Source organism: Anas platyrhynchos, chromosome 1 (assembly GCF_047663525.1).
Source record: "Anas platyrhynchos isolate ZD024472 breed Pekin duck chromosome 1, IASCAAS_PekinDuck_T2T, whole genome shotgun sequence".
In the NCBI taxonomy this organism is placed as follows: Eukaryota; Metazoa; Chordata; class Aves; order Anseriformes; family Anatidae; genus Anas; species Anas platyrhynchos.
Genome location: NC_092587.1, coordinates 35,735,656 through 35,763,417, shown reverse-complemented (window position 1 = coordinate 35,763,417; position 27,762 = coordinate 35,735,656). Strand labels below are relative to the sequence as shown.

The following is a 27,762-nucleotide window of genomic DNA, read 5'->3' as shown; positions in this document are numbered from 1 at the left end:
ATTCAGAATACTTTTTTCTGGACAGCCAACTAATGCATGCTGGACTGCACTTTGCTACTTCAGATTTGAGACTTATTTTGTATGAGCATACAGTGAAATTAAAAAAATATAAAGGTAGTACTGAAATGGACAAAAAGTGAAATTATGGAAACACAAAGAAGTACACACCCTACGGTAAGTGGTTGCTGATGTATTTAAGTCATTCACTCATGCATTTTCACAATTCGTATGAAGACAGATTTGTTCAAGTAACAGATAATTAATATACTAAGCTAAACCCCCCAAAACAGTTCACCAGCTTCAGGAGGAAGAACCATATATTACTTTCTATTACTTCTTTTGGCAAATCAGTAGTGCAACTGATAGTATCAGGACACTTAGTATGAGCCAAAAATTCCATGGTATCATACACCATGCTTCAATATGACAAAGATACACGCTTCATAAGAACATAATCAGTAGATTATGAACTGATTATTTCAGGTTCTTTAGCTAGTGCTTAGTTAAAATTACTTTTTTTATTTACTTTTTTTTTAAAAAAAAAAAAGTAAATAAAAATTACTTTTTTAAAAAAGTAATTTTAACAAGATTACGATTACTGATGTATTTAGCAACACTAAAACCAGCAATGTTTAAAATGAAATAATAGAACATAAAACATTGTCAACCATATAAAAGAACGCTGCACATACTTCAATACATGGGCAATATTGTTACTACAATTAACTTTCCTTTTCAGACTTTCAATATAAAGGAAGTCAAAAATTATATATTCCAATATTCAATTTCTTTCAAAATTAAGAACCTTTGAAACAACAGTTACCAACATAATGTTGAAAAAAATATAAAATTTATGTGCAATTTGAGAGCCTGATTATTTAACACCTAGGCATGTGCTTTACTGACATGCAGTGAGACCGTGGATGTGAATGAATGAATGCACAACCAGGCATTAAAACATTCCAGTTAAACATGATTCCAGTATATTAAAACAAACAGTTAGGAATGCCATGACTAACCAAGGAAAAACATGTAACAAACTGCTGCACTAGTTTTGCATAGCTAGATTTCTTTCACAAAGCTTGCAAAGGAATATTCTTAGACCCATGTGATAGCGACTATTTGATTTTCCTTCTAATATTTGATTCTAATCAAGAACACTGGAAAACAGGTCTCAGAGATATCAAGGCAGTGAATTTCCTCTTCTTTTAGCAACGAAATAATCACTTATAAATTTCATACCTTTTTTTTTTTTTTTTTTTTTCAATAAAATGGAAACGTGTTGCATACTGACCTGGACAGATAAGCACGGTATAAAAAACACAAAACTCTCAGATGCTATCACAGGTTACTACTGTTTAATTTAGACCTAAATCTTTCACTACTAATTATGAATAATTTTAAATAGCATGGATCCAGCTCTTCTTACAGATTAAATACGGCAACTAGAAGAGCTATTTGGATACTACTGATCATCTTTAGACAGGTTTCTACGCAGAAAGAGTGAAACCTGGAACGTTTACATGTTCTTCACGTGAAACTAGTACACCTGTAGTATCCACACAAGTAAAAGTTGTTTTCTGAGGGATTTTGTCTGTTTTCCTCTTCTCTTCCTCCTCTCATTTTATATATTTTGGAGCAGGAAGTTTCATTCTGCATCTCTGCAACCCAATCATGTGGTACTGGAAAGTCGTGACTACTGATCCCAGAAAATAAATACACATAGTCTTACTACATTTTTCACTTAGTATCTCAGTCGTAAGTCAGCAGTGGGTGAGGTCCTTTTTCAAGATCTGAACTGGTGTTATTTTTCTGGTATTCAGTTACCACTGAGGCATAATGCTATCTAGCCTACTGACAGCCCCAAAATTCTTACAATACAAAATTTTTAACCTTTTAAAACTACGTCTGCAAACAGAATTCTCAAAAAGCTATCTTACTTTAAGAAGCCACTTCTCTTGTGGTGAGCAACAGGATGAAAAATTCTGAAAACATTACTTTACAAAAGGACTTTCTACACTCAGTCTGACAACCCGGAGTGCAAAATTTCCACATACAGAGCAGACAACATGGCACCAAATACGGACAAGGACTTAAAAAAAAGCTGTGAATTCATCATCTCGTAGTAGTGAACTAACAGTCTGGATGTGGAGGAAAGAGAAAGGCATTTCCACTCTGTCCTGTCTGTGCTTTTAGTCTCCATTCACACCTACTTAAAGAGACCTGATTTAACAGTCCTCCTGTTTTGTGATACTAGAGTCATTCAAGTAGACTCCAAAACAACAGCAGTGGTTAAAGGAAAACCAAAACACCCTTTAAAGACCAATCATAATTTTTCGCAAATTCTCTTGCAAGGAAGAGTAAATTGCACTCTAAAAAAAGGAGCAATATTAAAAACAAATACATATCAACTTCATCAACAACACTTTTGCCTTTAGGACTCTGTCATAGATCTTCCATGGGTTAAATTCCCTGTCAGGAGTAGTTCTATCCTAATGTTGACAAAAAAGATATATATATCTTCTATATTTACATATTATACATATTTACATTTTTTAATACTACAGTTGCAGAGGAAAAAAAACTGGGTACAGAATTATCATTCGTTTTTACATGTCCCAATTGTACTTTTTCCCTTTGAAAAATTTACAAGTCCTCTTCAAGTCATTTGAAAGCTAGATACAGTCCACATTCCGCAGGCCACCATCTGTAGTCAAAGCACCAAATCTAAAAGAGAAAACAGTGTATTCTTAGGCGATGGAATTAAACATAGAATCAATTAATCTTTTTTCATTATAATTTATTTATGGAAGTTTTCCTTTCCCTAGCTACATACTGACACACACATTTGTATCTAACTTCTGTAGGTGACAACAAGGTACTTGGAGCATAGCATCTTTTCTTGTATGAGACTGGGCATGAGGAACAAAACCAAACCAATTCGTCTTGAAGCTCAGCTCAGCTCTATCAGCAATTTACGTTGAAGCTTTTAGGAGATCGTTGTTTTTATTATATATTATCATCATCATCAGGACGTTATATTTTATCATCATTAAGAAAAAAAGCAAAAGTATTCCATATGTAATAATGAAAACTGTTTCTCCCCATTTTATTTAAGCAATCTGAAAACTGTAAAATCATTCAACGATATTGGCATAATTTCAGTTAAAAATATCTAAAAGTGAAGAGTTAAAAGAGCCCACTGGATTGCTGCAAAAATATTGTGTTGAAATTCAGAATTAACCTCTCTGTGCAACAGATATTTCTATTAGTGGTATTTTGTTCAATACCTAAGCAGTATTGAATACCTGAACAAACATGTCATGACTGTTGTGTCAGAATAATTCTTCAGTAATGTTTCAGGGTTTTAAATTAAGCTTTCATGCTTACACCTCAGATCGATAGTTCAAAATATATACAGTTAAAGAGATTATACAATTGTCCCTTAGTTTGCATTCTGAATCTACAAAATGTACCAAATTAAGTTTGCTCCTACTATCAGCCCAAAAAGGGAAAATAATTGCTTGCCTTTCCAAAATGTGGTTGTTCTCAGCCAGTTCTTTAACAACCCCTTCCATTTCCTCCTTTAGTTTCTTCATCCTGTAGTAATAAGAAGCAAAAGAAAGGTTACAATTTTTACAAAGGCAGGTATCTACTACAACCACTCACCACCACACAGCTTTCAGCTACCTGCTACTGCCTACCAAATGAGAGACAGGTATCAGGTTGGTTATTTACTAAAAGTGAGGGATATTTATTAGTGTTATCCTTTACTCACAAATCTGTAAGACTGCTTTAGCAATATTAAGTTGTTTTTTGTTTGTTTGGTTGGTTGTTTTTTTTTTCCTGCAATAAATATAAAATTTTCAGTCTTAACAACAATCACTAAGTCAACTGCAAACATTGTTTTCAATCCATCTGTGTAACTGGTATGGAATATTACATATACCCAGCTAATAAATTCTCACCCAAGAGTCATTTCCACTAATGTGTTTGAACTTGGGTAAACTGTATTCATTGTGTGTTTCATCCCACTGGAAGCTGCAAACATTTTCTGAGGCAGAGCATCTTGTAACTGCAATAGACAGAAAGGAAGTACAAATTAAAATACAAGCTGTGATACATATCTCAATGTCCAACCTAAAATCCTTCTTTAAATTCTCTGTTGCTATGATGCCTCATAAAATCATTACAACAATAAGGCATGAGATCATCAGGGCAATTTCTTTATAGATATAACCTGTAGTTCCCTGATTTTTCCATCTTCTTAAGTGCCTTATACTTTCCTAACAAACTCTCAAAAGGAGGAATTATCTATTTGTTATGTTTGTAGATACCCTAAGGCAACAGGATTCTAATGAATAACTGACTTCTATCATGCTACTAAAATACAAACAAATAACAAGTAAAACTCTGCTCTTCACTGTTCCTTGTTTGTTTTTTTAATCTCTTGGGTGTCTTCCTTTCATATTTACTTCCTTTATAAAGAATAATAATTTTATTGAATGAAAATGCACTTCTAGATTACTTTTTGCTTTGGGGACAGTGCATTGACTATGATCCTTATATGTCTCATTAACTGGATTACACCCAAAAGAGTTACAGCTATTCTCATTCTCTCAATTTTGAGGTAGTTCTGGTAAGTTTGTATCCTGCAAGAGTCGCTGTTCAAATTTTAACAAAATGTTTTCTTGCAAGCCACCAGCAGCATTACATTAGCATGTATCCTTGAGCATGTACCCCCTAATCTTGAATATGGGAGAAGTGTCTGATACTTCATAAGAGTATTAACATAATCCTCTAAGCATTTAGATACTACTGTGACAGCAGCTACACAGAACACCTCCCAGCAAACTCACATCTGTTTGCATAGATGTTTTTTTGGATTGCTAGTGATATCGAAAATAAAATAAAAAACAAGTCAGGATTCGTAAACCAGGCTGTCCTTTATGCAACTCCTGTATCATCAGTGAAACTACTATAGACCACTACATCTACACAGCCCTATATTTTAATATAAAACTGCATTAACCTAAGCATGACTCACTATAAACAGTAGTATTAACATTAAAAAAATATAGTCTTTTATTTTTGCCAACACTTTAAATAATTTAGAAGAATTCTACCTCATTTATATAATCTTGGTATTTGGATACCTCTTCTTCAATATCAAAGCACTGGTTGGTGAGAGCCAATAACTGCTTCCTTACGTGAAGCATTTTCCTAAAAGAAAAAAAAAGTTTTCCTTCAAGACCCTTTAACAATCTTGTAAAAATGTGGTACAGTGAACTCTTCTGAATATTAAAGAAATCAATAAACTTGCCTTGTCCAGTCCTCAGACTTGTCCAGAAATACTTCATACTTGCTGACACATTCTTCTTTGAACAGAGCTATGGCTTTTGTAGCATGCAAGTACAGCTTCTGCCTGAAACACAGAAACAAACAAAACAGTGTTATACTCCTTTCGTAACCCTTTCCTCCAACTCACTTCCTGAAACTTGGAGAAAAGGCATTTGGACTTAAAATCTCTTCAGCCAATTTTATGTGTGCAGTTGTAATGGATGAGAATTCAACACACTGCATGAGCTGATAGGTTATGTTTCAAAAATACTCCCTTGCAGGGAGAAAAAAAAATAACTGAATGAATTAAGTTGCAATTATTGGTGTATGAATAATTGGCCAGATGTATTTTCCCAGTCAGCATTTATCCAAGCACGTGTATTTGAGGGAAAAGGATTCTAAATGGAAAGGGAAAAACTCATTATTTCTAATTTATCTTTGGTAGATATTTGGAACCTCCAGCATATATAAATAATCCTTTGTGATTAATAATATCCATGCAACACAAAAATTGGATTTTTGTGTCAGCTTAAATTTATGACAAGAGGAAAAAAAAAGGCAGATACAGAGATAAGGATGGGAAAACAAAACAAAGCCCAATTTTTGTTAGCATTGCAGACAGCAGCCCCAGTAGAGCTGCCATACCATACTATGCATTGCACCAGGAAGCAAAACTAAGGGAATCTAGGACACTGAGGGCTGCAGCCTAACAACTGCTTCTGGTATATCATTAACTTTTGCATGATAGCCTTTGGTTAATCAAATGCTGATTGGAATGTAGTTGGTTTGTCGTCAGGCATGCATACCTGTCATTCAGCCACAAAACAGTATGAATTTAATGCTGCTCCCTTATCTCTCTAGTAGTAACTATTACGAAGGCCAATCACTGTTGCTAAAGGCACAAAGTTCTTCAGTTTCGTTTCTCAGATCAGTGAAACTCAAGCTATTGCACTGCAGAAGAGCAGTGTAATACTTAAGGCAAACCACTCCCATTTCTCTCTGGGAGGCATCGAATAAAAAAGGACGTAGTTAGGATCTGAAATACACCTGTACAATCTTGAGGAAACACTTGCGGTAGAAAATATATAGTATTCAAGACCATTAAAATGAAGCCTATTTATTTGAAGTTATTCACATATTAACGCAAGGACACCATTTGAGTAGTAGTAGGAAAAAAAAATATTTTGTCTGCTAAAGGGAGTGCAGCTTTAAAATATGCTGTGGATTCAGTCTCAATGTTTACCTGTTTTCTGAGGATATTCTTTAGAACATAGGACTTGAAATTATTGCTCACATTATCTCCTATGTTAAGTTCTGGCTGTTGCAGAGCAATGATGTGTCCAAGCCACTTTCAGTGTATCAAGATCTATCTCATAACTACGTTTCTCGTCCCTGCTGGCCTTTAGAATCACAGAATATCCTGAGTTGGAAGGGACCCATAAGGACCATTGAGTTGAAAATTTTACATTAAAGCAATCTCCCCTCCCCAGTTGGCAGTTACACCATTTATCTCTCATTATGGTAAAATTGTGATCAAGAGAATAGCCGTCAGAGCCACCTTCACGTTGGTTCTCCATTTGTAACTGTTAGTGAACCACAATAGTGCTAGTAACAACAAGAATTCTTAGGAAGTTCCAGAAGCAGTGTCTACGTTCATATACCAGTAAGCAAAGACAGGGGAACCACTAGGGAACCACTCAACTGACCAGCCTCTAGGAAAGTAACGTAGTTACTTGAACTCAAGCATCTAGCATCATGTGAGATGCACAAGGGTATCCCGTGCTGCTTCCAGCTGTTCATCCAGAAAGGTGCAGGTCTCCCATTAGTCGCATCCCACCTCCCAGTCTCAGACCACATCTCAGGTACCTAAGGGTGACTCAGATAGTATTAGGCACCTGTGTAGGAGTACCTCAGTGGATCCTGAGACAAGTGCCGCAGGATGAGCAGAGCAGCTGTTTAGAGTTGCTCAGGAGTTAAGTCTGTAGAGTCAGAGGAGCCTCATGGGTGTCTAGACAATTATGCCCAGATTAGGAGCAGGTATTTCACATCTACCTTTAAAAGGTGTATCTGTGAAGGAACTCCAGCAACAGAAAACACCTCATTATAAAATGCTGGAGCCCTATATATTTATGATATTTAAAGGACATTAAAACAAAAAAACAACAAACAAAAATACTCCTAAAAAAACTCTTAAAGAGGTTATAAGTTACAGCAATAATCAACAGAAGAGGTTATTGCAAAGAGTGCCCATAGGACATGAAAGCAACCATCATATTTCCCAAACGTAACTTCAAAACTTACTTGTCAAACTTGTGAATTTGTTCTTCATTATATGGAAGCCCTAGGATAAGAGCAGGTGACAGACATTACCAATTGAATTCTGTTAGTTGTATTTATGTAAAACCCCACTTAGTTTACCCATTTCTGTATGTTCTTCTAAGTTGGTAGGAAAAAGTAGCATTTTTTTTCCTGCCAGTGTTGCAATTCAGATTTGTGAGATTAATAGTTTCATTCACACAGGCTTTAAGACAGTAGCTAACTGGGAAAGGCCTACAGACATATTCACTGATGCTGACCAACTGCTCATTGCTATCACAAATATCCTAACAGAACAATAGAACCGTCCTTTACACTAGAGTTTATGTTAAAATTGAATCAAATAAGTTACTTACTTCGTTCTGCTTTGTCTTTTTTGAACTGATAATAAATATCCGTGATGGAACATAGCAGTGCCTGCAGCCTTTCTGGACTAGAGCAACAAAAGGAATAAAATTAGGAATTCTACACACAAACTTAAGCAGCTATTAATGACCTTTTATGAACTACAACTAATACATATTAAAACAGTTAATACAATTACCCACTTTCTGTCTCTTGGATGCATGCCTTCTTGATTTGCCCAGGTATCAGCCAGTAAACCACCAGGAGAAAGCTTGTTTTTGATATCTTGAAGACTAGTTTCTATTGTGCCCTGAGAGCTGGAGAGCTACATAAGAGCAAGAAAATTCAATCTTACTACTGGGTAAAGTGAAAAATCAATTCAGGCTGAAAACAGACCGAGCACATTAATACTACAGACCCATGTGTTTAACTGACCTTCATTAAAGAAATATGCCCAATCATCTGCTGAAGCTTAGCTAAAAGCAGATAAAATACAGTATTATTCAAGAAAGAATTTCGCTGAAGCTGGTGTTTCTATTTATATGTTAATATTTTTCTTTCAGAGTCCTCAACAACAAGATTTTACCTTTCATATATTCCCAATTTACTTCTACTCTCATTCTTTTAGTTTGTTACAAGTTCACATAATGACTAACTATTCACTAAATTCATACATTTCTTTCTTTGCAAGTCATACAACCTCCAAAATAAAAATGCAGTAATCACCTTTTCCTTTCTAGTTTACGCATCTTCCCAGGATACCAGTCTGAGAAGTTATTTTCCATCTGTCTGGAAACTTGATACAAATTTCAAAGCAGATCACTCTGAAGCATGCTTGTCTATGTATCATTTTATAAAGCCAACCAAGGAGCTTAAAATTCTTTAAGGAAAGGGAAAAAGATTCTCCAAGTAAAATACATCTTGTGGTTTTAATTTTTCACTTGATTATTTAAGTAAATGGAACTGTATTTTCAGGGATGACCAATTATTTTCACTGCACTGGACCAGTAACAGGATTTGGTGTCTTTGCAGAAAGAAAACCACATCTAGATACAGGCATTTGAACTGCCTTTGACAGTCCAGAAATTACTTTGAAAATTTAGAGTTGTTATTCATAGAAAACCCTGTATTGCTGTTTCTTTGTTTGTTTGGTTTGTTTTTTCATTCTTTCTCTAGGAACACCATTTTGAGAATGACATGGGTTTTGTAAAATACTTACACGCAACAGTTTTGTGTTTATCTCTGAAATTTCATCCACTTCTGATGATTCCAAGTTGATCTGCATCAAATTCTCATATCTGAACGCAAAGCACATTTATTAAAAAAAATAAATAAAAGAGTAACGAATGCACTCCAAATATTCCTTGAATCTAAAGATGAACAATAACTACCATTTCTTCTATATGAAATACATTATCTGCCAAGCAACCATGAAAGACAGACAACTCTAAGTGGCCATTAGTGATGAAAATAATAATAATAAAAAAATCTTCCTTGAATGTTTTCCTACATTTGAACTGTTAAAAAGAAGTCTGAAAGTTCCATTTCTAACTTTTTTTTAAAATTCTACTCTCATGACTTGTATTCGACAGATAGTAGAAAATTGTTTCCTCTCATCAATTCATTTTTAATAGGTTACTGAACTAATGACTCTTCAAGTAATCAATGACACAACAAACCACTGCAACAAGATGTTTTTTTCTGCAGAAATTCACTAGAAAGGCTGAGTTACCAAAAACTTAAAGGCTGGGCTAGTAGCACTGTCTGTTCATACTGACACTTTCCGTAAGACTATAGTTCAAGTGTCAAATAAACCATCCATGAGGGTATTTTTCCTGCTGAGTCTGAGACACATTTTATTTTTAAAAATACCATGAAAAACCAGCCCAGCTACTTTCAAACAATACATACTTCACTCAAGGCGAATATGCTGGTTGCCTTGTCAAATAAAAGCTCTGCATTGTCCTGCTTTACAGCAGAGCCTTGAAAAAGGAGGACAAACAAGAGGACGTGTCCTTCGCAAACTCCGTGAAAGTCAAGTAAACTGAAACTCCTGCCTCTTCCTAGGAGGCTGAAAAACTACATGCAAACACATAGAAAATTTCTGTTCATCTAAGAACTACTACAATTTTTGTTCAAACAGCTGCTCTGAGACAGCCAGAATAGACAGAAGGTACTAGTCACAAAACAGACCCTACAGTGACTTCTGAGCAGTGTAAGTAGCATACATCTGCAGGACCTGGCAGAACACAGGAAGATATCTGGGCCAAACGGTCCCGTTACCTAGTGTGAACTGGCTTGAAGGAAAGTTTGGAGTACAGCCCTGATGATCTGCAGTTAGGCTACCCAGCTACATCAGGAATCAGTTTTGCTAGTTGCTGCTTTTTTGTTTGTTTGTTTGTTCTAAAGCAAATACCTTAAAGCCCAGATGGGTCACTTTTTACATATTTGGAATGTGCACATCACATATGACAAGTCCTTTCGTATCCACAATTGCTACCTGCAAACTGGTGGTATACATACATGGCTGCTGGAGTTACTCTAAAAGCCCAATGGCTCTACATGTGTGCATTAACCACCATATGTGAGCATATTACTAAAGCTGATTAAGTGAAGTCACTGCTGTCAGTAAAGCCATACTAACTCACATTTAATTTTTAAAGGCAAAAATTCTGTAAATAAACATAGGCTAAAATACCACTGCCATTAAAGACAACAAAGAAAATAAATGCATTAGGTGTAGTGCTTCTACTCACATTTTCTCAGCTTTTTCAATGTTTCTGCTGCAGAAGTCCAGCCTGATGACGACCTCAGTCTTTTTATGAACCAATTCATTGTAATCATCCTTAATTATTTCACTAAAAAATAGTGAAGCATTAGTCTAACATTCAACTGCCACCTTACCAGCAATCAGTAATACAATAATACATCTACAGTAGTAACTGCTAGAAAAAATTGTTTTCCTGTAGAGATGTGTTACTATAATCCTCATTAAAAAAAAAAATAAAACTATCCTGTGCAAGCTGCTCAATTCTATCTGCATGTTACCAGAGGTTATACTTTGACTATCCACAGGAGAAAGTGAAACTGCAAATGCCTAAAACTTATTGACAGAAAAAAGAATCTTTGTTTCCTTAATGGTGAAAAGATGGAAAAATCAGGAAGTCTATTCATATTCAGGCAGTAAAAGAAACCTCCTTCCCAGGATCACGAAATTATACATTGATAGCCGAGGTATATCTCAATACAAATAATTTTTAAAAAATCACATTCACTGCAATTCAATCAACCACTTACATTAGCCATCGTATGCCTTTTCGCATCAGCTCCTGGTAAAGCAGCAAAGAACTGGCAACTCTACAGGCATAACATACGATACCTGTTACTGACTGGGTAAAAAACAAAATAAAACAAAACAACACATTAGTACTGAACTGTCAATTCTTTTAACAACTGTTTCAGGTCAATTAATGATAACAAAGCAACTCCGATTAATAAAACAAAGAGCAACATGAAGATGGTAGTACAATATGCATAACTTTGCCCAAACTTTAGTCGGGAAATAACCAAACATTAATTACGGAGGTACAGCTAAACACGGTAGTGAGTTTTTCCAATTATGCTGAAGTATCTGTTAGGGATGAAAATAAGTCTTTTATAAGCAAAAATCACACCACTTACTCTCAGCATTTACTTTAACTTCTGGGAAGTCACAAGTATGTTTCCTCAGTAGCTTACGAATTAAACACATACATTAAAAGAAACTAGTAAAAATGATACATTTGACAATTCTAGGGCTAGGGACTCTTCTTTCACCTCATTTCCCCTTACAAGTTTGCTGTATCACTTGGAATTCTAAACAAAGCTTCACAAACAATAATTTAAATATTTTAAATAGTATCAACTGCTTACTTTCGGTTTATTAATCTGGAAGACATTTGATTTCCAAAGAAACATATGCTTTTAGGACTACCTTGCCTGAACACAAAGCTCCTCAGCAGACAACGTTTTATAGAAACAGCATAAACGGCTGTCACAAAGTCAAAGCATGTCAATGCACCCACCATTGGTAATTTTAGAGTAACGACAAGAAAAAAGTGAAACATCCACTACTTGTCTTCCACAGAGATCCTGTAAACTTGCAAGAAAGGCAACAGAAATTCCACTCTTGCAGATGTTATGAACCTTCTAGCTTTGGAGCCTTCAGGAGTGCCTTTTTGCAGTAGCAAAGAACTTGGATTTCAGAAGGCTGGTTTTTTTTTGGTTTTAAATACAAACATGTTTTGTATACAAACTCAGGCTTTAATAAAGTACAGTTTTGGAGCCCTTGTTAGCAAATACACTTCTGTTGGTCAGAATTCCTACCAGCATATTAAAATAGCTTTATTAACATTATTCATCTGAGAATTAAGTAGCTCTCATCTCAGTATCATTATCTGAGACAGCTATATAAATTAAAATCACAATTACTCACTTTAGCCATACTGGCATCCCCATCCAAGTCATAACGTTGATGTACTTTAGGAAGTAAAACTGAAACATAAAACAAACATCTGTATTTTCCTGTGCTTCATAAGAGACTTCAAAAGTCTTAACAAAATGAGAGATACATTAATACACGTTGAAGAAATATTTATTACTAGAATTCAAAACCACAACTGAGTCAGAAGCTAGGAACGTAAGAAGTGCCCCATTTTGTTTTGTTACATGGAACACCTCTAAACTAAAAGGCATTACTGGAGAAGGCTCCAGGAAGGCCTCATTGCAGCTTTTCAATACTTAAAGGGGGCTTCTAAAAAAGATGGAGAAAAACTTCATGCTCAGTCACATAATGATAGGACAAGAGGAGAAGGTTTTAAACTAAAAGAGGGGAGATTTAGATAAGATGTTAGGAGGAAACACTTTACTGTGAGGGTGGTGAGGCCCTGGCACAGGCTGCCCAGAGAAGCTGTGGGTGCCCCATCCCTGGAGGTGCTCAAGGCCAGGCTGGATGGGGCTTTGGGAACCTGGGGCTTTTGGGAACCAGGTGGCATCCTTGCCTATGGCAGGGGGGTTGGAATTAGATGATCTTTAAGGTCCCTTCCAACCCAAGCCATTCTATGATATATCACCCAGCTCAGTATGTCGTCTCCCACAGCTAACAACAGCAAAAGTTTACAGAAAAAAAAGAACAGGACAAAATCTAACTTACTCTCAGATTCTCCCAGCTCCAAACAATTTGTGTTTCAAGGACTTCCTGAGATCTGATGAAATTTGTGTTTAACGAAGCCCTTGTTGCGCTGCTTTTCTTCCATTAATTTAACAGAAGCCTTCCTGAACCCATTAAAAGCTTTAGCACTCAAATCTTATAGAAAAAAAACTGCAGCCTAAGTATGTTTTGTGTGATGCAAGTATCTCTCGCACAGGTTCAAAGCAGTAAATGTGACAACTGGATTTGGTATTTTGTGGTTGTTCTATTAGAAGAGAAAGCAAAGTAATCCTTATGCAGCTTCTACATGCCTATGGATATAGCACAGCCCTCTTCTTCTGCTCCCCCCCCACTTCTTTCTCGGCTGAAAATTCATCCATTCTACCAATTCTTAAGCCATCCCTGTTGCTCTTCTCAGAAGATGTTTTAGTGCTTCTGTACCATCTTGGAAAGAGGAGGGAAAAGGGCCTGGAACTGTTCAGAAACTCAAAGGTCAAAGTAAAGGCAAAGTAAGTGGATGCAGGGAGACTAACATTTTTTTTTTTAGCGTTGTTGAACATTCCTAATATTCCACTGGCTGTTTTGACTGCTACTAAGCACCGAGTGGATGTTTGCCCAGAATCATCTATTAAAACTCCATGATATTTTTCCTGAATGGCAAGGTAGAATAGCAGGAAAGCTGAGTCCTTCCGTAAGTTCAGGCTGCTTCCCCTCCCCACACCGGACACTGTTTTCATGTGCATCTACGTGGATTTTCATCTAATCTGCTTAGCCTGTTAATGTTGTGTGGTTCTCACATGTACCTTCATAACCAGCCTTTACCTTAAACACCTTCATGTGGTATTTTCAGCAAAATATACTTCATTTTCCAGATTACTTGTGAACATGCTGCACAGTGCAGATTTAACACAGATCACCACTCATGATCTCTCTCCTGCCAAAAGCCAGCTATTTATTTGTTCTTCAGCCCTGTGTTTGTCCCTGTGGGAGACCCGTCCCTCTCATCTCATTGCTGCTCAGATTCATCCGGAGCCTTATGGGTGGGACTTCACTGAACAGCTTTTGAAATCTAAGGTAGCCTCCATCAGCTGAATGAATCTCCTTTGTTCTCACACTTACGGACTCCTCTGGAGAGCTCTGACAATAAAAAGGCCCTGGTGATCTGTCTACAAACGGCACACCTACCCACACTCTTCGGCACCTCTGCGTGAACACCAGCTGGCTCTGGCACTCACTGTGAGACACACTGACAAAAGCCAACGCTGATCGCTCAACTGGAGGCTTGTCCTCCAGCTCATCTCATAAAAAAAAGGGCTCTGGCACAGGGCCCTCTGTAAGTCTCTCAGTGATAAATGCAAAAACTGAATTTTGTTTTCTTCTGCTATGATATTACCTTATCTTCTAAGCAAAGCTAAGGCGTTTAGACCTCCTCTGCTAACAGAAAAACCAACCGCATTCATGAGGAATAAAACAAACAGAGCAAAGCCTGAATTTCCACTTAGTGAGAAATAACAAAAGAACCAGCTTTGAATAACATTCTATAACATTCTCCTCAACGTTTTAAAAGCGTGTGCTTCAAAAAAGCTTCAGAACCCCCGATGCAGCACCACAGCTACAAATGCCTGGGTTCACAGCACTAGGTACACTGTAGCTACTGTTACAGCAAAAATATGCTGAGTATCAGCATATTTTAAATCTGACTGCTTACTTAGAAATTCAGATATTCACAGAGAAGCTTTTGAAAGACTTTCAGTCATCCAGACATAAGATGTTAAGCAAACAAGCAACACCATTTACCAAGGATAGCTATGAGAAAGGAGAAATGACTGCTGCATACCTTCTTCGTAGATTAACCCGACGATGTTCACAGGCTCCCTGCTCACTACGAAGATAGGATTCTCCTCTGTAGTTCTGGGGAAGTGCTGTGCCAATCTGCCAGGCTCCAGTATTAAACGCCGACCTTCATAGATCAGTTCTTGATTCTGTGATGGTATTTTTGTCTGTTTGTAGACCAGCTCATGAAATATAGCAGCTCTACAACACAAACAATATATACAGTACTAGTTAGAGTCACTACAAGAGTTCAACAACTCAGATTTTGTATTACTTATAATAAAATCCCTTTTTCCTTCTTTTAAATTAAGAACACTTTTTATACATACATCATCTGTCTTAGAACACCAAAAAGCAGCGCTGCCTAAGGCTCCAGCTTGTTCTGGTATAGAAAGAAATGCTGTTCCTTGGAAAATACCAAACTTCCCTCTCTACCTCTGATTTTCCACCAAAGCACTTTTTGTGAGTGTCTGTGTAAACAAACTTGCTTTGCCCTGCAGTCTGAAGGTCAGTAGAAACAGGCAACATCAGATGAGAGGAAGGAAGCATACTTCACCTTTCCCAGGCATTCCCATTTCTTAAAAAGAGGTATATGGTCTCTCCAAGAGAAAAGCCTGATGTTTTACATGTCAAAAAGCATAGACCCTAAATCCAGCCTTGAAGCTAACAGATGGCCAGATTCACCTCCAAAACAGCAGTGAGCAGAACAACCAAGGATACTTAGGTATTTTATTTCAAGCTATCAATGAATATGAGACGTTATCTGATGTTAGGAATTCTTACAACACAAACCAACAGAAAGGACCAGTTTGCCTCCTGTGCAGCACTTCCACACTGCTACCTCTGAATACGACAGCCAGCACTCAAATAATCATAAAAATAAATAATAAAGGAAAAAGCAAAGTATAAATAGTAATTAGAGCTACAAGCAGGATTTTTCTGCAAAACTGGTACTCCAGCAATACAAAAAACAGAACAACAAAGAAAAACTGGTAAAGGCCAGAACTGTATTTGCGCATTTGATGAAGTAACTGTATTTTTTCTCATATTAGAGGATAGTATGTGCTTTGCATTATCTGTAGTAAGGCAGAGAAAATGCGTTTGTTTTTCTATCAAACTACAAATCAGATTTCACAGCTTTTAACATCAGGGCTTGATGACCATGAAGTGAACGCCATATAACTCAGGATCCTAAATTGTATCAATTACAACGTCAGATGCCCTGTGAGAGCTTTATGTCAGACACAGATGACACGCATGTTTTATATTCTTGATGACAAGGTAAGTACAGTGGGAGTTGAATGCATTCTCTGAAAAACTATTTTGTAAATAGCAGGTACTAAAAACATAGCATAAACGCACCTGGGCTGATCTGGTAACCATTACAAACACAAAAGCACTGTAACAAACATGTTAAGGATTAAGTCTATGTTCTGCCACTGATTAAGCCCAAACACGCTGATTTGACCTTCAACAATTTTATTTTTATTAGATATATTCATCAACATACTTCAGTGCCCTGTGAATTCAGAGAGAAATTACAAGTTTACTCTTCCAGATAAACTGACAAGGAAAGGCCAGCAAGTATGTAATGCTGGTGGTCTCAGGTCGATACTGTTTGCCAGAGCAAGAGCAAAGAAATGAAAACAAATGAAAATAAAGCGAGCAACACTTACGTATTGTAGCTGTGAATATAAACTTTGTGCAAGGTCATCAGCTGGAGCGAAAAGATGTGGATTATTATTCGGTGCAGGATGTCACTTGTCTCTGCGAAGAACTGGTCAAATCCCCAGCATTTTTCCTGGTCTGCTTCCAGAATATTTGCAAGGACAGGTGTGAGCAGTACTTGCAGACCCCTAGAGAACACCAGGAAGATGTAAACCAACTTGGGTCTACTTGGATCTTTTCACAGTTTTACTTATCTCAAGAATACAAGTCTGTGCATTATGCCTTGATGAATATTCCAGCACTATTCGTTTCCTTTGCAAAATAACAGAATGTTCAGTGATAATGTCCATTGTTTTTCATTAATTATAACACGCAATTGATCTCTTTCCTTTTGAGCCTTGACTATTAAATATTTTTCCTTGATATCTCATAAACTTCACAGACACTGAAAAGAAATGACAACTTAAGAAGTCTGCATCAGAGAACTAAGGTCATGTTCTACCACTGCTGGGCAACAGTCTTTTATCCAGCTCTCACTAAACACCTAACGCACTTCCTCACTTTGGAGGAGATTTCAGCCATTTACAGTCTGCTGTCAGAGATGCTTGTGTGTTGCTTTTAGTAAGGATCAGCTCAGTTAGCAAAGACATTATGGGAACTGTCAAGCTCACAAGAACTCATCTTGATTGAGATGGGTCTAAAGCGGTATTTGATACATGCAGCTCAACTGCTGCAAAGGAAAACATGCAACAATTGCCTTACAGCTAGCACTATTCTAGGAAAAAGCCAGCCGAAGTGTCTTGTATTTCTACTTTGAAAACCTGACTTGTGAGGAATGTTGTGGATCCTACTCCTGTGTTATCACAGACAACTTCTTGGAAGTTTTAAAAACATGTGTGTGCCCAATCTGACCTCAGTGGGTAAAACTGGAAACAGTTTGGAGAAAGCTTCAGTGATGATCCCACTGGAGGTCAGTGGATGCTGAGCTCGTAACTCACCTCAGTCTAAACTTGCAACAATAAATGCTGTTTAAATGTTATTTGAAAATATTACTCTAAACAGGCATCTAGTAAAAAAATCTGCTTCCCAGATTATTTAAAATACATGAATTATACGGAATAAGCAGAAGGAAGAAACTACGCAATACCATGAAAAACATAAATTGCATGTTTTGGATGCTATAAATAAATTTATTTTTACAAACTAATAAGCTGATAAAAAGCAGACTTCCATTATACAATCCTCATGGGTCAACATATTTGGCTTTCACAAAATTGGTTTCTAAAGCCTGTTCACAGAATAATTTCATTCTCATTTCACCAAGAAAGAGAAAAATAGCTTTGTAAGTGTTCAGCAAGGTACTCAGAAACACCTGTAGTTGTGCATTATGAAGAAGACTCAGAAACGTTCAGGCTGGATGTTGGAAAAAGGTTCTTCACTGAAAGGAGAACAGGCTCCCCAGGGAAGTGGCCACAGAACCAAGACACAGTTCAAGAAGTGGTTGGACAACACTCTCAGACATAGGGTTTGATTTTTGTGTGGTCTTGTGTGGAGCCAGGAGTTGGACTCAATGATCCTTGTGAGTCCCTTCCAACTCAGGACATTCTATGAGTCTCTGAAATAAATAGGCTATAGGAGGTGTTTTTAAGATCATACTGTGGTCAGATCTTTCACATTATGTTTGCTAGGGAAATTTGTTAAAAAGCAAAACATCCTGAAAATGCTGAGGGGTAATTGCACTGCACTGAATACTTCAGTCTCCCCTTTCTATATATCAGCAGTAATTATTCTTTCTGTCTAAATCAGTCTTGCATGGCTCTTCCTAATGAGTATTACAAAATACGAAGCAAAAACAAAAATAAATGGTAAAAAACAGAAGATACTAAAAGAATATGTTGCATCTGCCGATGCAAATTGTTTTCTGGGAAAAATATAAAATTCTGAACTGTCTTTCCTTATCATTTCTTACTGCTTAATCTTTAATTCACATTCTTGCAAGAAAGGGAAGGAGTGGTGCATCAATTCAAGATTCATTAAATCTTCATGCTCCTTTCTGAGAGTGGAAGAAAATAGTAATAATTTTTGTTCCACTCATACCACTTCTGATTCACTGATGCTCATTTGTAATAGTAGTTATACTAGTTAGCTATAAACTAGCAATACTTTAGTTAGAAATACTTAAACTATTCAGACAGATGGGAAGAAAAAACACATCAGCAACTCAACAATCAGACCTCCATTCCAGAGGCCCAATCCTGAGAGATAATTGCAAAAGCACCATCAAGCAACATTGAAACATTTTGTGAGAAGCTAAAACTTACTTTGAAAGGCTACAAGAAACAGGCATCTCCCAGCTCCACTCAATTGGTCCATTTTCTGCTTTCTGTATTCCAGAAATAGCACCAGAAGGCTTCCCGGTGATTATTTTATACCTGTGACACATTATAAAAATAATACAGACTTAACTGCAACCTCTAACAGACAGGTCTAGTAAACTAATCCTCAAAATAGAATCAGTAATATAAATTCTGAAGCCAGAGAGAACATTAGGCCATCCTGTTGTTTAGAGGTGGTGGAATAATTAGGGAGCTTCCCTTATAAGCTGACACAGAGTGGTACTAAAATAATAAATAATGAAGTAGAAATACTCTGGACTATGTTGGAGAAGCAATTTTGTCTACGTTAGAGAAAATTTAAGAAGAGATCTCTAGCATTACTGTGAGAAGCTGAAGTTTGTTCACAAGTATTAATTAATCAAAATCAGGTTGCCAAGGAACTTTAACTTGGGGATTTACTTGACTAACTTCTAGTACTTTCCATGGCAAGAGATAACATTTAGCTACCACAAAGTCACTTGGGGATGAAGGAACAGGAGGTGGGTTTTGCGAAATTAAAACTTGGAAACATCCAGCAATTCAGATACAATTTAGCACTGTCCAACTTTGTACCTAGCAGGCTAGTACTTCTCAAACTTCTCCGGAAATGAATCAGGAGCAATTGTCTTTGAAATGTAAAAGTTCAGCTGTGATTTCTCTTCCCAGAGGACGAGGTACATACAAAACATACTCCTGTTCCTTGCTTCTCTCTCAGGCAGACAAGCATCAAGTAGAAAAGAATGCCTGTGGGAGAATCAAAGCATGGGCAGTTCCTTAAGCTAAGGAAACTGGATTCAGCCTCGAGAAGGAACAGACAAAGGAGTTACTGGCACATCAGTGTCCCCAAGGACCATCTTGCTTTAGTTTTTAAATGCAATACACAGAAGAACAACAAAATAGAACTAGACTAAGATGAAAAAGGGATCAATTCCAACCAGCACATCACAGACAGAACTTCTGTTTCACATTTAGGAGTTACCTGATGTTGCTAGCTACAGTACCTGATTGTGTGAAATAAGCAAAGCCATGTCTCTGCTACTAAAAAAATAAATGTCAGTCTCAGGGGTAGCACATGCACTTCAAGACTGTCTGCAGAGACAATCATTTAAAGGATAAGAAAAATTTGCAGCGCTGAAGAACACAGTTCAGAATCCAACAACATCATCTGAGTATCCAAATTACATATACTGCACTGCAACAGGCAATGGTGAAGAAAAACATCAGTATTTGTGTGGAAAGACATCAGTATCGTGTGGAAAAACATCAGTATTTGGGGGAAAATCTGATACTTCTTTCAGGTCTGAAGGTCCCACACAGTAAAATCCTTGTTAAAGTAGAATTTTAAAGAATGTTATGCCTTAAATATTTTCATTATCTTACTGTTTAAAATATGTATATAGGATTTCTGGGAAAAAAAAAAGAAAATATTTAATGGACCAACTTTAAATTTATGAACAGATAAAATTCTCCTTCTAAATTACCTACATCACTTCCTTGTTTCTACGAGGTCCTTCAAAAGGTCGGAAAGGCAAACTCCCTGTTGCAGCATGGTAAAAAGTCACCCCTATACTCCACAGATCAACTGTGGCTCCGTACTTTTTCTGATGCTCCTTCCTCAAAACTGCTCGCTCATACATATCTGGATGCTAATTGAAAAAAAAAAAAAAAAGATAAAATAGATTAAAAAAAATAGAACTTATATTGTCCATAAATCAGTCCTAAAGAACAAAACCACGATTTATCACAATTTATCACTTGAGAGCAATTTTTTCATCAAAAAATAAAATTAGCTTATATTACGAAATTTGCTTAAGTTATTCCAACAAATTACAACGAAAATGCTCCTAGGTATACGATACCTATATTTAATAAAGTTTTACGAAAAATAGGCCACTAGAATAAAATAGCACCAAAGAAAAGAATAAAGCCAGTACTCCTCCAGATGACTGTGAAACAACAAACTGAATTGGAAAAGGGTCCATAGCAGAGGAGAACATCAGTTATGGTATTACTTGTGAGAAAACATTTTTAGGCAATGGCAGGAAGACAATAACATCTAAGGTGCTTGTACTGATGCTTCTCTGCCTGCCTCCCTCCGGCTAACAATGATATCAAGTGAGTCTTAACTACATTTAACATCATCCACTTATTCAATACAAGCTGAAAAATATCTAAAGGAATAAAGACATTCACAACTAGAATACTGGTGTTGTTCCTTTCACTCTAGGAAACTACAGAAATTAGACTGGGATATTATTTCAAGGCTACTGTGCTCAGGTGAGCAGAACTGGTGTGACCCAAGGTGAAAAAGGTGGGAAGTTATAAAAACAAGTACAACACAAGGATTTTAATATTAATTTCCAGCAGTCTCAACTTCACCTATTCAACTCTCATCACAAAGGGTGCCAGGCTTTAAATATTTTTTCAACAGAAAGTAAAATCATACGGGCTTACTAAATACTCTTCTGTGCCATAGAGAGAAACAAACTGTTCATCATCTTCGAGTTCTCTCGCAGCACCGAAGTCTGTCAGCTTGTAAACAGACTGACCATCTTCACCTATGACACGCATTATATTGCCCGGCTTGATGTCACGGTGCACTATTCCGTTTTCCCGGAGATGATTCATCCCAGCCACTGCAATAAAAAATAAGGCAGAGTTTACATATGCAACTTGACACTCACTGCACAAGCACTGACCCATTATTAAGAATACATTTGTGTCCACTTTCTCATTGGGAAATGGGAATGAGCAGAGACATCCAATTAACAGAAAGACGAGGAAACGTTCTGCGCATTTTTTTCCTTTTCTTCTTTTAAACAGCTAACTTACACTATTTCTTGCTCTCAAAAACATCTTTCCCATAAAGTACTGGCGGATATTTTTCTAACAACAGGCTGATACAGGTAAAACTCATAATTTTTCTAATTTACTCTTCTGAGATTAATTATCACTATAAATCAGTCAAATGCATGATAAATAATCTTAAACAAACAATCAAGATTTATGGCAATGATTCAGACAAAAATATTCAAAGCCTTACATCTTAATTCAGCTATCTACACCAATATAGACACGAATAAAAGATACAACTCCACATAGCTATCTTAACTTGTTGATTTGACAGATTCAAACTCCTTGTCTCCTGCTATTTCAAGATAAACAGAACAAGTATGAGTTTGTTTCAGCCAACAAAAAGAGCAAAGTCTACATACCTACATCTCTCAAAACAATTAAGAACTCAGACTCTGGCAAACCGAAGGCGTTGGATGGCTCCTCTAAAACTGTATATAAACTCCCACATGGACAGAATTCCATCACTAGTACTTTGTGCCTACTTGTTGTCTGAAAAACAATTCCAAAAGATAAGTCTGCGATTACTGTGAAAACAATGTCAGAAATTACATATAGCACAGCAGCTTACTTAAAATAAATAAATAAATAAATAAATAAAAACAATCAGTAGCTAGACCACAAATACCACTCTGGTGATCTTCAAAACAAGCACAGATCAATTTTTGTATTATTTCACTTATTTTAACTTGGAGATGAAGAAAGCTTCAAGTTCTAGGCCCTTGCAAGGTAGACAGCAGTATCAATAGGTGGGCAAACAAGAAACTACAGCACAGGAGAGCAGAAAGAGCACTTCTTTCTTCATTAGCTGTCTCAGCATCTGGGTCATTTCAATTGATCAGTCTTAAGCTTCAGCACTGTAATTCGTGTTTACTGAAATTCTACAGGTACTATGTCATTATTTTAGTTGGTTACAAAGCAAAAGCAAAAAAAAGTCATAATTACTGAAACACCTCCAATTTTCAAGTGTTTGCTGTAAATTAACTTGCTTGATGCTTCTGTATCTTATCAGTATGTATTATATATTCATACTTAAGATAACTTAAAAATCCTATTTCAAAATAAAGCTTAGGACAATAGCTTTTTGAGATGGCTTTGAAGAATCATAACCTGTGCCTAAACACCGAAACCAAGCAAATTCTTTCAACAACAGTAACAAAAAGGAGGCAAAAAAGGGGTGGCTGGGTCCACATAAGTTACCATTCTTAAAAATGTAATTTTATCCTTTATAATTGAAGTAAAGCAATCTCAGATTATAACTACAACAATTCATTACCTCTTCTTCAATAGCAAACAATTTGACTATGTTTTTGTGATTCAGTTTCTTCAATACTTCGAACTCTCGCATCTGAACATCCACAGGACGAAGGAAACTTATACTGTTAAATACTTTGACAGCATATAAATCCCCAGTTTTCTGTTAAAAAAAAATACAAATTGTTAATCAAACAGAAGCCTAAGATTGTAAACGTGCACATACCCATTATCCAAGCATTCTGAGATCTTTTGTTGTCTGTATGAGCATACACAGATTAGAAAAACTTCAAAATAGTATTTTGTGTCATGGTGAAAATTAAGATTCTCCTAAACATATATATTATGTATGTGTTGGTTTAGCTTAATATTGGCTGAATAATTGCTCAATGTTGCTTCACACAGATGTGGAATGTAGAAAACTTGTAGCTTACACATAACTTCATATTGATTTGACACTGTGTTGTTAATGTAAGGGAATATTACTTCCACAGCTAGGCTGTTCTTCATTCTGTGAGACAATCCATGGGACTCATTGGAATGGAATGACTAGGCAGATAAGGTCATTTTAGCTCCTTGGGTTACAGCATACACAGATCCGTGCTGTTTTATAGCGATTATCCAAAGCATGTCATCCAAAACGATAGTGTTCAACATATGTATGAAGCATTGACTTAAAGGCAAAGATTCCAGCAACTTCTTCAGATATGATAATATGTTAATAATATTTCACTTAGAGTACAAGATTATAAAAATCACAACAAACAGGTTTTAGAAGAACAGGGGACAACTGTGAAAATAGTGTTTCACAAAGACATACATCATGCAATAACATATTTTTATTTAAATTCTTAAGCAAGGAGTATTTTTTTCACATAACTGAAGAGTGAAAAAATGAAGAATCAACTTTAAACATCAGTATTTTACAAAGACAAATAATATCACAAAGAAACCCTCACAGGTAACTGTATAGAACTCTAATTCTGTGGATGAACAGATAAAAAAAATAAAACTCCTTATAAGTAGTTACAAAAATGCATTTGCTAAATCTTGAACAGTTGATCATCAATTCCATGACATTACTCACATACAAAAAAGTTTTCAGTTTTATATTTTACTTGGGTTAGTAAATCCTCACAAACCTTATGTCGCCCCCGGAAAACATTTGCAGTAGCTCCTTGTCCTAGAATGTCAGACAACAGCCAGAGGTAATTTGAAGTGCTCTGCATCTTTGCTCTCAATTAGACAGCTTTGGTTTCGACCTTAAAACAAAAGGTAAAATATACCAAAATGTATTTTACTAAGATGCAAAAGGGAAACTTTTTAATTAAAAAAAAGGCATAAAAAAGAGACAACTCCAAACACATACAGAAATAATTAAAAAGAGCCAAGCAGAGGAATAAGAGGAGAAAGAGAGAAACAAAACCAAGCTGAACAGTACCAGAAATCAAAACCAATGCCTTTGACACAACACTCCTCTGCATCTGAGATCCCTACTACCCAAACTTTGTTTGGAAAATCATCTGCAACAGTGAAATCCATATAAACATTGCTCTATTGTACATAAGTCTTTAACACAGTAACAGAAACTATAGAAAAGAGTCAAAACCACACGCACGGGCCCAGCAGGACAAGCAACCGAGTCCATTATTCACTTTGCAATGCCAAAGAATACACAAGAGAGGACAGCTGATAAATGGATCTTTCAGATCAACTGTTTCAGGAGAAAAAGTCGGGCCTCGCACTTGAGTACAGTTGTAAAGAAACTGGGCTAAGTACCTACAAAGAGCTGTTTTGAGCTAGGTAACAGCCACGAATAATACAAGCGTTTTCAGCTACTTGTTAGAACTACTGATTTCCTCTGGAAGAAATTAAAGGACATTTCTCTCAGTTGTCTACAGGAAAGCTGGGGAGAGACTCTTTGTCAGGGAGTGCAGAGACAGGGCAAGGAGGGGACGGCTTCAAACTAAGAGGGTCGGTTTAGATTGGATATTTGGAAGGAATTCTTTACTGTGAGGGTGGTGAGGCCCTGGCACAGGCTGCCCAGAGCAGCTGTGGCTGCCCCATCCCTGGGGGTGCTCAAGGCCAGGCTGGATGGGGCTTTGGGCAACCTGGTCTGGTGGGAGGTGTCCCTGCCCATGGCAGGGGGATGGAGCTGGGTGGGCTTTAAGGTCCCTGCCAACCCAAACCATTCTGTGATTCTACAGTTCCCTCACTTTTAAAATTTCACATTCGGTATGTCACATCAATTTTAGAGACAGCCCAGCTTAACCAACCTTCCTCGAGGATAAACTGTCAAAGACTTAATTATTCACAGATTCAAAAGAAAGAAAAAAAAATGTTTGATTAAATAAAAGCTATAAGAAAAAACCAGACCTGCCAGACTCCGCAAAAACAGCAGGAGCTGCAGTTGAATACCTCTACCTTCCTGGTTTAACCAAAGCACTAATTCTGCCATTTGATCTAGCAAAAGGACCTGAGATAAAGATGTACTTTCCCAGATCTAAAGAACCTTAAGGGCGTGACACGGACCCGGGCAGGGGCAGGTCCTCCAGCAGCTGTCCTCCCTCAGTGCCGGGCAGACAGCTCTGCATCCACCTGTCCTAGTGGCAAGGACTGAAACACAGTTAGCAGGAACAGCTCGCTGAGATGTAAAGCAAGTAACTGGAAAAGCCTTTGCTGCACCTCCTGGGAGAAGAGAGAGGGGCTGGCTGGGTGGTGGCACGGCGCGCAGGGGGCTGGGTGCCAGCCGCTGCCGTGGGCAGGGACAGCAGCGCTCCCACGGCTTCAAACACATTTCTCTGCACCGAGCGCCTGCTGATTTCCTGCTTTCCTTTAGCTACTGGCTCACACAAGATGTAGGGCTTCTTGTAAGGCCGTACCCAAAACATCCGGGTGTTCACAGAGCACACAGAACACGACAGTGAAATGCAAAGGCTTGCCAGTACTCCAAAATAAATTTGGAGTCATTCGGCAACAGCATTTTTAACATCTAGACAAAGTTCTTTGTGCGCGGAGAAGCAAAGAAAGGTTTCATCTCAAATCTTAACGAGAAGCTCTCAGATCTGAACCAAAAAAAAAAAGGCAAATGGAAATTGTCAGTCAACTCTGCTAAGACAACTGGCAGTGGTGGAGTACCAAGTTCAGAGAGCTATCTGTGATGCAGAGACAGAAGGAAGGGGTCTGCAACAAAATAATACATCTCACTCTGTAGATCATTTTTAAAACCTCTGGAACTCTTACAAAAATAATCACAATTAAATCAAGCCCACTGTAAGTACATGTTATCATCTATTTCAAACCAACATTCACAACCCTGTACTGAGGCTCAAACATAACAAATCCTTTCTAAGCAACCAAAAGCGTGCAGATGGATCAAACAAGCACAGCTTCTTCACTGATGTCTACTCACATACTAAATATTTTAGTAGCCTATTGGAGCCTGGATCATCACATTGCCCAAAGTGACAGAGATGAGGCAGCTTATGTATGAGATCAGCTCTCTGCCATTACGTCCTTAGTTTCTAATAACATTTGCATCAATGTCTTTGGGTATAAACACCACAGAAGGCCAAGTCTGCAATAGATAAGCTTGAATTTAATTCAGAAGTAAGTGTGAAATGGGCTTTCAAGGTCTGTTTTTTGTTTTTAATTTGCAAAACTAAAGATCTAACCACGCCGGTATTAACCCCAGGTATGTACCAAAACAGTCAGCGTTGCACTACTGGGCTTTTTTTTGTCCAAAGAAGTATTTTTACAGTAATAACAAAGCTGGTGCTGTCTCAGCACAGCCTTCAGTCCAAAGGCACAGCGGCTCAAGAAGCTCTGACTTTAATCAAGTTGTAATAACAGTGGTTTAATAACTTACACAACCGCTAGAACTCCTTTGATCTAATACTTTTGCTTTCTTTGACTGACGCAGAGTCTCTCAACACCCAGCACTTGTGAAGTTTCCTTGTCACCCCTTCCATTACCTTCCTACACCAATTCCCTCAGCCCCTGTCCCGTTTCCAGCCCGGACGCCCCACTCTTTGCTCCTTAGGGCCATAAACCCTTATCTGCGGGGCGTCCCAGCTCCTCCCGTCCCAGCTCTCCTCCCCAGCGCTGCTCTGTGCTCCTCACCACCACCTCAAGCACTTCTCGGTGCCTTCACCCTTCCCTTTCTGCCTACCCCTCCCTTCTCAGCGGCCTGCAGCGGAAAGCCCCCGGCACCCCCAGTCTCGGGGGTTTCCAGCCCGGCGCCGTGGGCACGGCAGCGGCTGCACGGGACCCTTTTATTTTTATTTTTTATGTGTTTTTTCCCCCTTTAGGCCGCAGGCCCGGCCCCGCTCCCCGCGCTCGCCCCGCCGCCGCCCGGGGCAAGCGGCTCCCAGCGCGCCGCCGCCGCCCCCCCGGGCTCGGCTCGGCCCGGCCCGGCCCCCCCGAGCCCTGCCCGGCCCCGGCCGCACGCACCGAGCCGCCGCTCCCCCGCCTGCCCAGCGCCGCGGCCCCTTCCCTTCCGCCTTCCTCCGCCGTGCCGGGAGGCGGAGCGGGCCTGCGTGACAGCAGCGCCGCCTCGGGACCCGGCCCCTTCCCTTCCCTTCCCTTCCC

General features: G+C 37.9%; 1 protein-coding gene across 1 annotated transcript; it reads right to left on the bottom strand.

Moving 5' to 3' along the window:
• Window positions 1-174: 174 nt before the first annotated feature.
• On the bottom strand, window positions 175-27,762 carry TBK1 (TANK binding kinase 1). The gene is made up of 21 exons (XM_027456350.3): window positions 27,625-27,762; window positions 24,315-24,434; window positions 23,195-23,335; window positions 22,281-22,410; window positions 21,520-21,701; window positions 20,551-20,711; window positions 19,012-19,122; window positions 16,699-16,878; window positions 15,027-15,223; window positions 12,476-12,534; window positions 11,299-11,390; window positions 10,758-10,859; window positions 9,221-9,299; window positions 8,205-8,326; window positions 8,013-8,089; window positions 7,642-7,681; window positions 5,324-5,425; window positions 5,127-5,223; window positions 3,969-4,075; window positions 3,529-3,600; window positions 175-2,727 (listed from the first exon to the last, which is right to left on the bottom strand). Exons 2-21 carry the CDS (start codon window positions 24,399-24,401, stop codon window positions 2,676-2,678), a joined length of 2,190 nt encoding a protein of 729 aa, XP_027312151.1. The 5' UTR covers window positions 24,402-24,434; window positions 27,625-27,762; the 3' UTR covers window positions 175-2,675.